At 55.5% G+C, this 16751-nt stretch overlaps 1 protein-coding gene across 1 annotated transcript in view; it reads left to right on the forward strand.

The window, feature by feature from the left end:
* LAMA3 (laminin subunit alpha 3) overlaps window positions 1-16751 on the forward strand; it is a 179789-nt gene that overhangs the window by 134052 nt on the left and 28986 nt on the right. Inside the window, exons 42-50 of the mRNA XM_064170537.1 lie at window positions 1743-1910; window positions 3315-3511; window positions 5955-6071; window positions 7453-7607; window positions 10175-10316; window positions 12674-12773; window positions 13085-13201; window positions 13279-13458; window positions 14023-14165. Of these exons, the coding sequence (XP_064026607.1) occupies window positions 1743-1910; window positions 3315-3511; window positions 5955-6071; window positions 7453-7607; window positions 10175-10316; window positions 12674-12773; window positions 13085-13201; window positions 13279-13458; window positions 14023-14165 (1319 nt within the window). The remainder of the gene's footprint in view (window positions 1-1742; window positions 1911-3314; window positions 3512-5954; window positions 6072-7452; window positions 7608-10174; window positions 10317-12673; window positions 12774-13084; window positions 13202-13278; window positions 13459-14022; window positions 14166-16751) is intronic.

Here is a 16751-nt window from a genome sequence, read left to right on the forward strand (position 1 = left end):
GCCACAGCTTGAGTTCTGGGTTCAATTTTGGGTCACTGACTCCAAGAAGGACATTGAGGGGCTGGAGCAGGGCCAGAAAAGGGCAAGAAAGCTGGGGCAGGGTCTGGAGAACAGGGCTGGGGAGGAGCAGCTGAGGGAGCTGGGGGGGTTAGTGTGGAGCAGAGGAGGCTGAGGGCAGAGCTCATTGCTCTCTGCAGCTCCCTGTGAGGTTGGGGTCTTCTCACTAGGAAGAGGCAGGATGAGAGGAAATGATCTCAGGCAGCACCAGGGGAGATTTAAGTTGGGCATTAGAAGAAACTTGTTGACTAAAAGGGCAAAGGCTGCCCAGGGAGGTGGTGGAATCCCCACCCCTGGATGGAGGTGTTTAAGATGTAGACTTGGTTTAAGCAGCAGACTTGGCAGAATTAGAGGATGGTTGGACACAGTGATCTTGGAGAGCTTTTCAGGCCTGCATGGTTCTATGATTCTGTGAATTGGAGAAGGAGAGGAGAGCTGAACAGGGACTTCTGAGAAAGGCATGGAGTGAGAGGATGAGAGGCAAAGGCTTCATGCTGGAAGAGGCTGGATTTAGACTGGCCATTAGGAAGCAATTCTTGTCCGTGAGGGTGGTGAGGCACTGGAACAGGCTGCCCAGAGAAGCTGTTTCAGGCTCAGCTTCTGGAAGTGCTGGAAGCCAGGCTGGAGGGGCCTTGAGCAGCCTGGGCTAGTAGAATGTGTCCCTCCTCAAGGGAAGAGGCTTGGAACTGGATGATCTTGAAGGTCACAGTATCATCAGAGCTGGAAGAGACCTCACAGACCATCAAGTCCAACCCTTTAGCACAGAGCTCAAGGCCAGACCATGGCACCAAGTGCCACGTCCAGTCCTGCCTTGAACAGCCCCAGGGACGGCGACTCCACCACCTCCCCGGGCAGCCCATTCCAGTGTCCAATGACTCTCTCAGGGAAGAACTTTCTCCTCACCTCCAGCCTAAATCTCCCCTGGCACAGCCTGAGGTGGTGTCCTCTCGTTCTGGTGCTGGCCACCTGAGAGAAGAGAGCAACCTCCTCCTGGCCACAACCTCCCCTCAGGTAGCTGTAGACAGCAATGAGGTCTCCCCTGAGCCTCCTCTTCTCCAGGCTAACCAATCCCAGCTCCCTCAGCCTCTCCTCGTAGGGCTGTGCTCAAGGCCTCTCCCCAGCCTCGTTGCCCTTCTCTGGACATGCTCAAGCATCTCAATGTCCCTCCTAAACTGGGGGGCCCAGAACTGAACGCAGGACTCAAGGTGAGGTCTAACCAGTGCAGAGTACAGGGGCAGAATGACCTCCCTGCTCCTGCTGGCCACACCATTCCTGATGCAGGCCAGGATGCCACTGGCTCTCTTGGCCACCTGGGCACACTGCTGGCTCATGTTCAGGTGGGTATCAATCAGCACCCCCAGATCCCTCTCTGTTTGGCTGCTCTCAGCCACTCCGACCCCAGCCTGTATCTCTGCATGGGGTTGTTGTGGCCAAAGTGCAGCACCCTGCACTTGGAGCTATTGAAGCCATCCCCTTGTAATCTTCTCATCTGTCCAGGTGGTCAAGGTCCCGCTGCAGAGCCCTTCTGCCCTCCAACCCAGCCACATCTGCCCCCAGCTTGGTCCTTTCCCACCCCAGCCATTCTACAGCTCTGAACTTTGGCGGCAGGTCTCTTTCTCAGGCGGCAGCCTGCTCCTTTGTGCCTTTCCCATGCACATCCTCTCCCTGGCAATGTTTTTTTTCAGCACTCTTGGAACAAGCAGCTGGTGCAAGCACAGAGGGTAACAGCCTGCCCCTGGGGGACGCTGCCAGCAGGCTGGCCGAAGCCCAGCGGATGCTGACGGAGATGCGGAACCGCAACTTGGCCCCAGCGCAAGCAGAGGCGGAGAAGGAGCGAGCAGAAGCTCAGCGGCGTAAGCTCTTGGTTCTCTCAGCTGCTGGCTCTCCAGGATGAGCTCAGTCTTTACTGGCTCTTTGGGAGAGACAGTTTGCAATGTGCTCCTGGGGTCTGTCGCAGCTGTTAGTCAGCAGGAGGGAAAGAAGGACACTGAGCTGCTGGAGCAGGTCCAGAGGAGGGCATCAAGACGGTCAGAGGGCTGGAGAAGCTCTGTGGGGCAGGCTGGGAGAGCTGGGGCTGAGCAGCCTTCTCAGGGAGACTTTAGAACAGCCTTCCAGTGCCTGAAGGGGGGCTGCAGGAGAGCTGAGGAGGAACTTTCAACAAGGACTTGGAGTGACAGGATGTGGAGGAATGACTCTGAGCTGGGAGAGGGGACATTGAGACTGGAGAAGAAGAAGAAATTCTTTAGAGTGAGGATGAGGAGGCAGTGAAACAAGGTTGCCCAGGGAGGTCGTGGATGTCTCCTCTCTGGAGCTGTTCAAGGCCAGTTTGGATGAGGCCTTGAGGAGCCTGTGCTGGTGGGAGGTGTCCCTGCCCGTGGCAGGGGGTCAGAACTGGATGAGCTTTAAGGTCCCTTCCAACCCAACCCAATCTGTGGATGAATTCTGTGTCTCTCCCTTGATTACAGAGGAGGCTTTGCTGACTGCTGTGACCTTAGGTGCCTGTGCTTTAGATGAAAATGCTGATGCCATTTGTTAGCTCCATGTAACAACAGGAAATGTTTCAGCATTTGCAGATCATCCTTACTTAATTTAGAGGTAGCCAAGCAAATGTTTCTCTGTGCTCTGCATCCACAGCAGCAAACTCGTGAGCAGATCTGATCCAGTGAGGTGCTGAAGAGCATCCCTGCTGGGGTGGCACTGAATTGCTGCTGCTTTTCACACCAGCACAGCTTTACCATCCCAGTGCCACCAGGATGCTGAGGGGACTGGAGCACTGCCTGATGAGGAGGGGCTGAGGGCCCTGGGGCTGCTTAGTCTGGAGAAGAGAAGACTGAGAGGGGATTGAATCAGTGTTTATAAACATCTGAGGGCTGGGGGTCAGGAGGGGGGCACAGGCTCTGCTCACTGCTGCCTGGGACAGGACAAGCAGCAATGGATGGAAGCTGCAGCACAGGAGGTTCCAGCTCAGCACAAGGGGGAACTTCTTGCCTGGAAGGGTCCCAGAGCCCTGGCACAGGCTGCCCAGAGAGGTTGTGGAGTCTCCTTCTCTGGAGCCTTTCCAGCCCTGTCTGGATGTGTTCCTGTGTGCCCTGAGCTGGATTGTGTGGTCCTGCTCTGGCAGGGGGGTTGGACTGGATGATCTCCTTAGGTCCCTTCCAACCCCTAACATCCTGTGATCCTATGAACCCCTTTTGCAGGAAGTTTCTTCTGCTTCCCTTCTCTGACCAAACCTTTTCTTCCTCCTCCTGCCACCACAGTTCTGGCACGTATCAAGAACCAGCTGCAGAAGTACCACCAGGAAAACCAAGCCCTTATTAAACTGGTGAGAGATTCACTCAGTGGGTATGAGGCCAAAATCAGTGACCTGCAGGAAGCTTTGAACCAGGCCACAGGACAGATCAAGCAGGCTGAAAACTTAAACAGAGACAATGGAGTTCTCTTAGAAGACATCAAGGTAATGTCAGGGCTTGGGAGGAGGAACTCAAAGCTCAGGGAATAAGAGATTTTGATGACTGCTTTTGGCCTTGCAAAGTCAAGTACCACTAATTCCTTACCTTCTCCCCAAGGTCTCTTTCCATCTCTTAATGTATCTATGGACAGATTTAGATTGGATGTTAGGAACAAGTTCTTTACTACGAGGGTGGTGGAGCACTGGAACAGGTTGCTCAGGGAGGTGGTTGAGACCCCTTCCCTGGAGACATTCAAGGTGGGGCTTGATGGGGCCCTGAGTGACCTGGGCTGGTGATGTCCCTGCTGGCTGCAGGGAGCTGGTGGCCTGGGCTGGTGATGTCCCTGCTGGCTGCAGGGAGCTGGGGCCCTGGGTGACCTGGGCTGGCGGAGATGTCCCTGCTGGCTGCAGGGAGATGGTGGCCTGGGCTGGTGATGTCCCTGCTGGCTGCAGGGAGCTGGGGCCCTGGGTGACCTGGGCTGATGGAGATGTCCCTGCTGGCTGCAGGGAGCTGGGGCCCTGGGTGACCCAGGCTGGTGATGTCCCTGCTGGCTGCAGGGAGCTGGGGCCCTGGGTGGCCTGGGCTGGTGATGTCCCTGCTAGCTGCAGGGAGCTGGGCCCTGGGTGGCCTGGGCTGGTGATGTCCCTGCTAGCTGCAGGGAGCTGGGCCCTGGGTGGCCTGGGCTGGTGATGTCCCTGCTAGCTGCAGGGAGCTGGGGCCCTGGGTGACCTGGGCTGGTGGAGATGTCCCTGCTGGCTGCAGGGAGCTGGGGCCTGGGTGACCTGGGCTGGTGGAGATGTCCCTGCTGGCTGCAGGGAGCTGGGGCCTGGGTGACCTGGGATGATGATGTCCCTGCTGGCTGCAGGGAGCTGGGGCCCTGGGTGACCTGGGCTGATGGAGATGTCCCTGCTGGCTGCAGGGAGCTGGGACCCTAGGTGACCTGGGCTGGTGGAGATGTCCCTGCTGGCTGCAGGGAGCTGGGGCCCTGGGTGACCTGGGCTGGTGATGTCCCTGCTGGCTGCAGGGAGCTGGGGCCCTGGGTGACCTGGGCTGGTGGAGATGTCCCTGCTGGCTGCAGGGAGCTGGGCTGGATGACCTCTAGAGGTGTCTTCCAGCCCACACCATTCTATGACAGATGTCAGTGTGGTCTGCTCCTGCTCGTGGCCTCTCTGGGTGACCAGGACAGCTCGACCAAGGCATAGCTTTGGTGACAGCAGAGAAGCAAGGTCTCTACTGAGCCCTTCTCTACAGCTGTCACTGCCCTTTTGTTTCCCAGTCGAGACCAAATCCTGCTGCTGCAGTGCTTTTCATAGTAACTCCCTTGAAATGCTTGGCTGTAACAGCCAGGAATGGAATTATTTGGGACTCTTATTCTACAGATCTGCTTCTGAGACCTCATCACAGAGTTGGCAAGAAGCAGTTGCCAGGCCTGAGCACTGCTTGGTTACTGAGCTGGTGGAACAGGACAGGAAATAGGACAGTGCTGCAGGGGCCATTGCTGCAATGTGTTGTCTTGGTTCTGAAATGCTGCTTAGCACACTGCTGGCCACCCACTCTGCTGGCACTGCTCTCCACCCAGGCTGTCCCTCCACTCTGCTGTCACTGCTTAGCACTCTGCTGTGCCCCCTCTCTGCTAACCCAGAGTCTGACTCTGGTATGAGCCCTAGAGCTGCACTGTGGATTGCCACAGGGCTGTTCTAGACCAAAGTGCTTCATTACCTTCAGGGCTTTCCAGAGGGTGAGGTGGGGAGGTTTCAGAGCCCCTTTCTGGGGAGATCTCCAGAGGAAGGGGGAGTGTAGTCGTTTTATTTCTGCCTTTGAATGGAAAGAAAGGATCAGGAATGCCACCAGGAAGCTGTCTTTGGAGTTTCCAGGTTTGAGAGGAAAGGAGTTTGCAGTGAGGTGGAGGTTGGTCTCTTCTCCCTAGCATCAGGTGACAGACCTGGAGGAAATGGCCTGAAATTGTGCCAGGGGAGGGTTAGGTTGGAGATGAGGGAAAATGTTTTTTGCTGCAAGAGTGGTGAGGGATTGGCAGAGGCTGCCCAGGGAGGTGGTGGAGTTCAAGAAACCTGTGGCCATGGTGCTCTGGGACGTGGTTTGATGGCCATGGTGGGGTTGGGTTGCTGGTTGGACTGGCTGAGCTTAGAGGGTTTTGCCAAGCCAAACAATTCTGTGGGTCTGTGACAGTCAGATGTTGTGTTCTGACAGTTCAACTCCTGCCCTGGACTGCTTTTGAGTGCTGATAGCTGAACTGCTGGAGTCTGCTGCACTGCTGCAGGCTCCTGACTTTTCTCTCCTCATCAATAGCATCACTTTAGTCCCCAGACACTGCAGGCAGCTGCAGTAGCACCTCTGGTAAATGCCACTGCAAGCTGGCTGAGCTGTGGTTTCTCTTGCCTCTCATTTTTAACCCCCTCACATCTTACTCAACCTTTCACTTCTCCTCAGAAACGAGTTGAGGAGACCACTGTGCAGCAGAATGGTATCCTGGGAATCCTGACCTCTGCACGATCCTCCCTCACACAAGCCAACAGTGTGCTTGGACTGCTGCAGAAGAGCAAAGAGGTACAGCTAAGCCTCCTGAGTGAAGGTTGAACCCCTCAGTACCCTGCTGTCACTGTAATGGGGAGCACGACTCAGTGCCTAGGCCCCAAGAAGGGAAGGATCTCACAGCCCATGGTGGGTGCAAGAGGCTCCAGGCTCCTGCCTGCTCCAAGCTTCTTGTGTGCCTGAGGCAGACACTGAGCTGCAGCTCTCTAGGACGAGAGCAAACAGCCTCCAGTCCTGCAGGGGTCTCTTCTGCCAGGCACCCAGTCACAGAACAAGAGGGCACAGAATCAAACTGCACCAGGGCAGGTTCAGGCTGGATGTTAGGAGGAAAGTATAGGCTGGATGTTAGGAGGAAGTTGTTCACAGAGAGAGTGATTGGCATTGGAATGGGCTGCCCAGGGAGGTGGTGGAGTCACTGTCCCTGGAGGTGTTCAGGAAAAGCCTGGCTGGGGCACTTAGTGCCATGGTCTGGTTGACTGGCTAGGGCTGGGTGCAAGGTTGGACTGGATGAGCTTGGAGGTCTCTTCCAACCTGGTTGATTCTATGATTCTATGAAATTCTTCCCAGCAAGAGTGATTGGCATTGGAATGGGCTGCCCGGGGAGGTGGTGGAGTCCCCATCCCTGGAGGTGTTTAGAAAGAGGCTGGATGAGGCACTTAGTGCCATGGGTTAGGTGTTAGGTGAGAGGTTGGACTTGATGACCCTTGAGGTCTTTCACAACCTGGTTGAATCTGTGATTCTGTGAAGGGGAAGTCTGGATTATACATTGAGGACAACAAAAGGATTGCCAGGTGCTGGAACAGGGAAGTGATTGAGTCACCATCCTTAGAGGTATATCAAAGCTGTGTAGCTGTGGCACTTAGGGATGTGGCTTAGTGGTGGACTTGGCAGTGTTAGGTTATGGTTGGACTCAGAGATCTCCAACCTCAGTGATTCTGCCTGAGTTTGGGAGAATACCTGTGAGGAAGAGCATCAGTGCTGGTGCTGTTCTTATAGAATCATAGAATCAACCAGGTTGGAAGAGACCTCCAAGCTCATCCAGTCCAACCTAGCACCCAGCCCTATCCAGTCAACCAGACCATGGCACTGAGTGCCTCATCCAGGCTTGGCTTGAACACCTCAAGGGACAGTGCCTCCACCACCTCCCTGGGCAGCCCATTCCAATTGCCTTGAGGCACTGTCAGAGAGGGGCTGCTGGGCTGCAGGAGGGTCTTTGCTCTGATTCAGCTTCTACACGGTGGGTCTGAGGCATCATGTCATGAGTGGAAGTTGTTTCCAGCAACCTGCAGAGCAAGGTGCAAGGGGACCTTTTTTGTAGCACTGAAGGAGAGAGAGGAGGCCAAAATCCACCCCCTTTGGACACAGATCAAACATCCCTTCCTTTCCAACCCCTCAGGAGTACGAGAGCCTGGCTGCCCAGCTGGACGGGGCGAGGAAGGACATGAGTGCCAAGCTGACAAACCACTCCTTATCAGCAAGCCAAGAGCCCTTGGTGCTGCGGGCCGAGGAGCACGCCCAAGCTTTGGCAGCCTTGGCAGAGCAGCTGGAGAAGTAGGTTGTGTTCTGGGGAGCAGCAGCTCTGGCGTGCGCCACCCGCGGCTGCCCTGCTCTGCCTGCAGCTCCGCTTGCTTTGGAGACCCTCTGCAGGGCCAGCAAGAGACCTGCCTGCCTGTTTCTGCTTCAGTGTGCTCTGCAGAGCTTCCCTCTGTCCCCCCCTCTGTTCTCCTCCTGCTCCCCCCCCTCTGTTCCCCCCCTCTGTCTCCCCCCCTCTGTCCCCCCCCCTCTGTCCCCCCCCTCTGTCTCCCCCCCTCTGTCTCCCCCCTCTGTCTCCTCCCTCTGGTCCCCTCCCTCTGTTCCCCCCCCCTGTTCCCCCCCCTCTGTTCTCCTCCCTCTGTTCCCCTCCCTCTGTTCCCCTCCCTCTGTTCCCCTCCCTCTGTTCCCCTCCCTCTGTTCCCCCCCCTCTGTTCTCCTCCCTCTGTTCCCCTCCCTCTGTTCCCCCCCCTCTGTTCCCCCCTCTGTTCCCCCCTCTGTTCCCCCCCTCTGTTCCCCCCCTCTGTTCCCCCCCTCTGTTCCCCTCCCTCTGTTCCCCTCCCTCTGTTCTCCTCCCTCTGTTCTCCTCCCTCTGTTCTCCTCCCTCTGTTCTCCTCCCTCTGTTCCCCTCCCTCTGTTCTCCTCCCTCTGTTCTCCTCCCTCTGTTCCCCCCTCTGTTCCCCCCCTCTGTTCCCCTCCCTCTGTTCCCCTCCCTCTGTTCCCCTCCCTCTGTTCTCCTCCCTCTGTTCTCCTCCCTCTGTTCTCCTCCCTCTGTTCCCCTCCTCTGTTCCCCTCCCTCTGTTCCCCTCCCTCTGTTCCCCCCCCTCTGTTCCCCCCCCTCTGTTCCCCCCCCTCTGTTCCCCCCCCTCTGTTCCCCCCCTCTGTTCCCCCCCCTCTGTTCCCCCCCCTCTGTTCCCCCCTCTGTTCCCCCCTCTGTGCCCCCCTCTGTTCCCCCCCTCTGTTCCCCCCCTCTGTTCCCCCCCTCTGTTCCCCCCCTCTGTCCCCCCCCTCTGTTCCCCCCCCTCTGTTCCCCCCCTCTGTTCCCCCCCTCTGTTCCCCCCCTCTGTTCCCCCCCCCTGTTTCCCCCCACTCTGTTCCCCCCCCCCCCCCCTCTGTTCCCCCCCTTGCTCTGTCTGTCGTTTCTGCCTGCAGCGCTGCTGTGCTGCTGCCTGGGCACTGCACAGCTCTGGCAGTGCTTCCTCCTGTGCTCCATCTGCTGCTGCTGCAGGATGCTGAGAGCAGCCAGAAGCGATCTGCAACCTGCGGCTCTCTGAGCTGCTCCGAAGCGCAGTTGATAGGGGCAGCTCATCAGCCTCATGCCTTGCTGAAGTCTCCCTATCACCTGATTCCAAGGCCACTCTGCAGCCCCACAGCTGTGCCTTTGCAGCTGTCTGAGCTTCCCCCATTTGCTGAGGACTCTTTCCATGTTTGGTCTGCCTCCAGCTTGGATTTGTTTGTAGCAGAAAGAGGTTCTGAGTGCAGCTGGAAATCTGCTTTCTGTGTGACCATTGCTGAGCAAAGCCTGAGCTCAGGGCACTGCTCAAAGCCCCAGGCCCTGCAGCAGGCTGCAGCTGCAGGAGTGCTCAGGGATGGGAATGGGCTGCTCAGGGAGGTGGTGGAGACCTCAGTCCTGGAGGTGTTTAAAAGCCCTTTGGATGTGGTGCTGGGGGCTACAGCTTAGGGTGAGCCTCACAGAGCAGGGACCTGGGTTGGGCTTGGTGCTCCTGAGGGGCTTTGTCTCAGTGTCTGTGGTGCTGTGCAGGGACCTGGCTTGGGCTTGGTGCTCCTGAGGGGCTTTGTCTCAGTGTCTGTGGTGCTGTAAAGGGACCTGGGTTGGGCTTGGTGCTCCTGAGAGGCTTTCTCTCAGTGTCTGTGGTGCTGTGCAGGGACCTGGGTTGGGCTTGGTGCTCCTGAGAGGCTTTGTCTCAGTGTCTGTGGTGCTGTGCAGGGACCTGGGTTGGGCTTGGTGCTCCTGAGAGGCTTTGTCTCAGTGTCTGTGGTGCTGTGCAGGGACCTGGGTTGGGCTTGGTGCTCCTGAGGGGCTTTGTCTCAGTGTCTGTGGTGCTGTGCAGGGACCTGGGTTGGGCTTGGTGCTCCTGAGGGGCTTTGTCTCAGTGTCTGTGGTGCTGTGCAGGGACCTGGGTTGGGCTTGGTGCTCCTGAGGGGCTTTGTCTCAGTGTCTGTGGTGCTGTGCAGGGACCTGGGTTGGGCTTGGTGCTCCTGAGGGGCTTTGTCTCAGTGTCTGTGGTGCTGTGCAGGGACCTGGGTTGGGCTTGGTGCTCCTGAGGGGCTTTGTCTCAGTTGTCTGTGGTGCTGTGCAGGGACCTGGGTTGGGCTTGGTGCTCCTGAGGGGCTTTGTCTCAGTGTCTGTGGTGCTGTGCAGGGACCTGGGTTGGGCTTGGTGCTCCTGAGGGGCTTTGTCTCAGTGTCTGTGGTGCTGTGCAGGGACCTGGGTTGGACTTGGTGCTCCTGAGGGGCTTTGTCTCAGTGTCTGTGGTGCTGTGCAGGGACCTGGGTTGGACTTGGTGCTCCTGAGGGGCTTTGTCTCAGTGTCTGTGGTGCTGTGCTTCCCCCACTCTTTCCTACAGGCTAAAGAACAGCTACAGGAAGGACGAGTTGGTAGGCTGTGCTGTGGAAGCTTCTACTGCCTATGACAATATTATCAAGGCCATCAAAGCAGCGGAGGAAGCAGCCAGCAGAGCTGGCAGTGCAGCTGACTCAGCGTTATCGGTGAGTACCCAGGAGGGGCTGAGTGATGGGGAACTTGCTGCAACTGGGCTGGGGTTTGTTAGCTGTCAGAGAGGCACCAGGGCCAGACCCGTGTGTCTTGGCACATCTTTTTGTCTGGGGCAGTTCTGTGAGCTGCTGTGCTGCTCAACCATGAACTAGGCTTGGTTCAGGACTAAGCAGGGTGGTTGCTGCCTTGCTGATGAGGCTGTGCCTGTGAGGCAGCCTAGTGAAGAGTGCAGAAGAGCCTGGTAAGCACTGCAGGGAATTCTCCCTAGTATCAGGTGATCCAGAACCACAGAGACAGGCAGGTTGGCAAAGCCCCTCAGGATCACCAAGTCCAGCCTAGAACCCTACTCTACAAGAGTCACCTTAAACTATAGCCCCAAGCACCACAACGAGGCTGGGTGACTCCACCACCTCCCTGGGAAGCTCATTGCAGTGCCTGACCACTCCCTCTGTGAAAGACTTGTTCCTAATGTCCAATCTAAACCTCCCCAGCCTCAGCTTGAGGCCATTCCCCCTCGTTCTGTCTCCAACTACCTACGAGAAGAGCCCAGCAGACAGTGAGAGAAATTCCAGCACAGAAGTTAGACCTCAACAGGAGGAAGAACTTTACTGTAAGGGTCCCTGGCACAGGCTGCTCTGAGAGGCTGTGCAGTCTCCTTCACTGGAGCTTTTCCAGCCCTGCCTGGATGTGTTCCTGTGTGACCTGTGCTGGATTATATGGTCCTGCTCTGGCAGGGGGTTGGAATGGAACATGTCCAGAGGTCTCTCCCAACCCCTAACATCCCGTGAGGAAATGGCCTGAAATCAAGAGGAGGTTTAGGTTGGAGATGAGGGAAAATTCCTGTGCTGTGGTCAGGGGTTGGCACAGGCTGTCAATGAACTGGGGCAAATAATCCAGAGCAGTTCTGTCTTGACAGTCTTCAGACACTTGTTCAGTGAGGAAAAGACTTCCTGTAGTTTTCTCACCCTCCCAGGAATCTTCTACATAGGCAAAAATATGATAAACTCGACCTGAACCACCTGTTCATCACTCTAGGACCTGTACTTAACCTTGGCACAGGCTGCCCAGGGAGGTGGTGGAGTCCCCATCCCTGCAGGTGTTCAAGATGGAATCACAGAATGGTTTAGGTTGGAAGGGACCTCAAAGCTCAGCCAGTTCCAAAGCCCTGCCATAGGCAGGGACACCTCCCACTAGAACAGGTTGCTCAAGGTCTCATCCAGCCTGGTCCTGAACACCTCCAGGGAGGTTGTGGAGCACAGAAGCACCCAATGTGATCTTCGATCACATTGGGTGCTTCTGTGCTCCACAACCTCCCTGGGAAACCTGTGCCAGTGTCTCACCACCCTCAACCTCTGCCAGTCTCTCACCACCCTCACTGCAAACAACTTCTTCCTCACAGCCACTTTCAATCTCCCCTCTGCCACTTCAAACCCATTCCTCCTCCTCCTGCCATTCCCAGACCTTGTCAATAGTCCCTCCCCAGCCCTCCTGCAGCCCCCTGCAGACCCTGCAAGGCCACTCCAAGGTCTCCTCCAAGCCTTCTCCTCTCCAGGCTGCACAGCCCCAACTCTCTCAGCCTGTGCTCACAGCAGAGCTGCTGCAGCCCTCTCAGCATCTTGGTGACCTCCTCTGGCCTGGCTCCAACACTTCCATGTCCTGCTTGTGCTGGGGGCTCCAGAACTGCCCCCAGGACTGCAGGTGGGGTGTGAGGAGAGCAGAGCCAAGGGGCAGAATCCCCTCCCTTGCCCTGTGCCCACACTGCTCTTGCTGCACCCAGCACAGGGCTGTGTCTGGGCTGCACTCTCACTGCAGGCTCATGTTGAGCTTTTCATCAGCCCAGACCCCTAGAGCTGCTCTCCAGCCATGAACAGACTCTGGAAGTTTGGGAGTCCTCAGGGCTGCTCTCAGCCATTCCTCACCCAGCCTGGAGTTGTGCTTGAGATTGTGCCCACCCAGGTGCAGGACCTTCCATTTGGCCATGGGACCTGAGGACGTGGTTTAGTGGCCATGGTGCTATTGGGTTGATGATTGGACAGGATCATCTTGGAGGGCTTTTCCAACAGAAACAGTTCCCTGATTCTCTGATTTCAGGCATTCTCTTTCACTTAGCACTGGCACTGCACACAGGATCTGCAGCAGGGCTGTGCTGTCCACAGGTCCAGTTCTTCTGAATGCCCTAAAGTTCTGTCAGAAGCTTACCAAAGACCAAGGCTGCACTGAGTTTAAATTCATCTTGATGTTCTTCACATGAAATCTTCCTACTGCATAGTTGGGTTTTTAAACTAGATTGGACTATGCCTTTTGCTCTTGAGATGTGAGTGTAAAAGCAGCCTAATGCTTCTCTTGCCAGACTGTGAAGAGAGAAGATCTGTCAGGAAAAGCTGCAAAGCTGAAAACTGAGAGCAGTGCAGTCCTGGATCAAGCACAGGAGACTGAAAGGACATTGAAAGGTAGTGAGAATGCAGGTGGTGGTGGAAGTGTTGGCACAAGCTTTGCTGGAAGCCTGACTTCTCACTGCTGAGCAAAGCTCTGCAGCCCAGCTTTGAGCAGAGGAGGCCAATTCCACTGCAGTGAGATGTGGTGTGATGGGTGTTCAACTGCAACACTCCTGTCCAGCACATCCTCAGCTCTGTGTTAGTTTAGCAGAGCTAACTCAGTGGCAGCAGGAGCTGTGTGAGTGTTGGAGGTGCCCCCACACCTCCTGTCCTGCAGAGGTGGCATTGCTGTTTAAAATTCACAGAGGACATTGACTCTTTTGCAGCTCTTGGTCCAACCCTTGAAGACATAAAGCAAAGACTTGAAGTAGCTGATGGAAAGAAGAATTCTCTGCAAATTGATCTTGTGACTCTGCAAAACAACCTCAATGGCATCAGTAGAGGTCAGTTGCTGGTCACTTCTGGCTTGCCTCTTGCATCTCCTGCCATGAGGCTCTGGCTGTGCATTTGTGTGTTTCAGATGACATCAACAACATCATCACCAATGCAAAGAACATGGTAGAAAGTGCCAAGGGTGTCACAAGCAATGTACTGGAGGAGCTGCTCCCAATTCAGGAGGATGTGGAAGAAATGAAGAACACCTATGGAAGCACACAGAGTGCTGGCTTCAGCAAAGCCCTGATGGAGGCCAACAACTCAGGTACTGCAGGTGCTGAGGCCTGCCAAGGCTTGGCCAGGTGGACATGCTCAGACTGGCAGCAGGACCTTCAGTCATCCAGAACTGAACCCAGCACTCGAGCTGTGGCCTCACCAGTGCTGAGCACAGATGGCAACCCTTGCCCTGCTCAAGCTGGCCACACCATTGCTGATCCAGGCCAGGATGCCAGTGCCCTCCTTGGCCACCTGGGCATGCAAAGGCTCATGTTCAGCAAGCTGTGGACCAACACCTCCAAGTGTTTCTCTGCTGGGCAGTTTCTAACTACTCTGCCCCAAGCCTGGAGTGTCCCTGGGGTTGTTGTGACCCAAGTGCAGGATCTTTTGAAAGTGCTGCTTCTGTCTGCTGCCACAAATAACTTTGTCCACAAGTTGCAAGTGTCCAATAAGCCTCCAGTGTCAGTGAGGGCTTCACAGTAGTGTAGGACCAACGTGAAGAGCCCTTTCAGCACCCAGGCCACTGCCTCTCTGAGACCCATGCAGTGATGCCTTTTTTCATCTGTTTTCCTCCTCCCTTCTGCCATCAATGACTCTTTTTCTTTTGTTGCAGTACAAAAACTGACAAACAAACTTCCAGACCTGTTCAGTAAGATCGAGAGCATCAACCAGCAGCTGATGCCAATAAGCAACATCTCTGAGAACCTGAACCGCATAAGAGAGCTGATCCAGCAGGCAAGAGATGCTGCAAATAAGGTCAGTCCTGCACACACTGCAGTCCTGCTTCACCTCAGGGCTTTGCAGGCACAGCTCCAAACTATGGCTTCTGCTCTTCTCAGACCCCACTTGCAGTACTGTGTGCAGTTTTGGAGCCCCCAACGCAGGGACATGGAACTGTCAAAGCAAGTCCAGAGGAGGCTACCAAGATGCTGCAGCAGCTCTGCTCTGAGCACAGGCTGAGAGAGTTGGGGCTGTGCAGCCTGGAGAAGAGAAGGCTTGGAGGAGACCTTGGAGTGGCCTTGCAGGGTCTGAAGGGGGCTCCAGGAGGGCTGGGGAGGGACTATTGACAAGGCCAAGAGGTAGTGGGTTTAAACTTGAAGAGGGAAGACTTAAACTAGATTTTAGGCAGAAGTTGTTTGCAGTGAGGGTGGTGAGACACTGGCACAGGTTGCCCAGGGAGGTTGTGGATGCTCCTTCCCTGGAGGTGTTGAAGGCCAGGTTGGATGAGGCCTTGAGTGACCTGTTTTAGGGGGAGGTGTCCCTGCCTGTGGCAGGGAGCTGGAAGTGGATAATGCTTGAGGTCCCTTCCAACCTAAACCATTCTATGATTTGATGATTCTGTGATTCTCTTTCTTTCTAAATCATCCTACTGTGCATGACCTCAGCAAAAAAGCTGAGAAGTGACTCCCTTGTACAAGCAGTGCCATGGAAAAGACAAAGAGTGATAGGGACAAGTTACTGCTGAGGACATCCCCATGGGACTGCAGGAGGAAAGGTTTGCCCCTGGGAACAGTCAGAGGCTGGAATCATCTCTCAAGGGGAGCAGTGGAGTGCCCTGCATGGGGCAGTGTGAAGGCTCAGCCTGGCAGGGAGCTGGCCCAGCTCAGCTCTGCTGTGAGCTGGAAGAGTTGGACAGAGGGTCCCTTCCCAGCTGGCACTCTGGGACTCTGCTAATTCACTTTGCTGAAATGTGTGGCAGAGCAGACACAGATGTAGCTCAGGAGCAGCCCCCAGCACTTACACTAAGTATGGTGCTGGGTGCCCACTCATTTGTACTTAAGGATCAGCAGCAGCAGCCTGCTCTGCCCTCCTCCCAGAGGGCCTGTCCCACATCATCTCTAACACTGATTTGTCCAACAGCCTCTTTCCTTCCAAGGGATCCTGTGTTGGCTTTAGGCAGCAGGGCAGAGTTAGCTCTGCAGCTTAGAGGCCAAAAGAGTTGTGTAGCCCTGTCCCCAGCTGCTCCTCGGTGTTTGGAGCAGGTTCAGAGGAGGCCACAGAAATGAGCAAGGGCTGGACAACCTCCCCTGTGGGAACAGGCTGAAAGAGTTGGGGCTGTTCAGTCTGGAGAAGAGAAGGCTGCAGGGAGAGCTTAGAGCAGCCTGCCAGTAGCTGGAGGGGCTGCAGGAGAGCTGGGGAGGGACTTGTGACAAGGGCTGGGAGTGCCAGGATGAGGGAGAATGGATTGAAGCTGGAAGAAGCTGGATTTATATCAGACATCAGGAAGCAATTGTTCCCCCGAGGGTGGTGTGACACTGGCACAGGTTGCCCAGGAAGGTTGTGGATGCCATGTCTCTGGAGGTGTTGAATGCCCAGGTGGGATGAGGCCTTGAGCAAGCTGGGCTGGTGAGAGGTGTCCCTGCCCAAGGCAGAGGGTTGGGACATGGTTGACCTTTAAGGTTCCTTCCAACCTAAACCATTCTATGAATCTGAAATCACACAGGAGGAAACCTGTGACATTAAATTCTGATCTGGATCCACTCAGATAAATGCAGTATCAATTTCCTCCAGGAAATCTTAAAGGTCCCTTCCAACCCAAATCATTTTATGATTCCATGACACTATGATCTCCTCATAAGAACATCCTTTCACCTCGGAAGCAGCTGTTGTAGTGGTCTCAGGTCCTTGAGGCCATCACAAATAACCCCCAGGCACAGTGAAGAGAGGAGCATGGTGTAAGGAGCTGTCACAGGATGTGTCTTTATTAGTGCCAGAGGTGCTTTGTGATTTCCAGCAGACAGGGAAGCAGCAGGATGTGCATGCAGACGTCTAAATCACTGACAGGCTGGTAGCTGCAGGGCACATCCTTCCCCCTGCCTGCACTGAAGGCAACAATTTCTTGGCAAAGGCAAGGTGAGGCTGATGAATTGCTGTCTGGAGTAACAAAGTGCTGTGTTAAGTGATAAGGATTGATAACACAGAGTGCTCTGCTATGCAGTCTGCTTCCTGAGGACCTGGTTTGGTGGGGCTGGAGTCTGTAGAAACATAGAATGGTCTGGATTGGATGGGACCTCCAAAGCTCATCCAGTCCAAGCCACTCTGCAGTCAGCAGGGGCAGCCTCAATGAGATCAGGTTGCCCAGAGCCCTGTTGAGCCTCACCTTGAATATCTCCAGGGATGTGGCCTCAACCACCTACCTCCCTGGGCAACCTGTTCCAGTGCTCCACCACCCTCATGGTGCAGAACTTGTTCCTCGCATCAACCTAAATCTGCTGTGCTCTAGTTTGAAGCCATTGCCACCTGTCCTGTCACTGCAGTCCAAATCTGCTCTGACTGATGGATGGGATATGTCAGAGGCTGCTTTGCAGCCAGGTAAGTAGCAGTAGTAGCAACAGGCAGTTG

This window comes from Pogoniulus pusillus, chromosome 34 (genome assembly GCF_015220805.1).
Source record: "Pogoniulus pusillus isolate bPogPus1 chromosome 34, bPogPus1.pri, whole genome shotgun sequence".
Lineage (NCBI taxonomy): Eukaryota > Metazoa > Chordata > Aves > Piciformes > Lybiidae > Pogoniulus > Pogoniulus pusillus.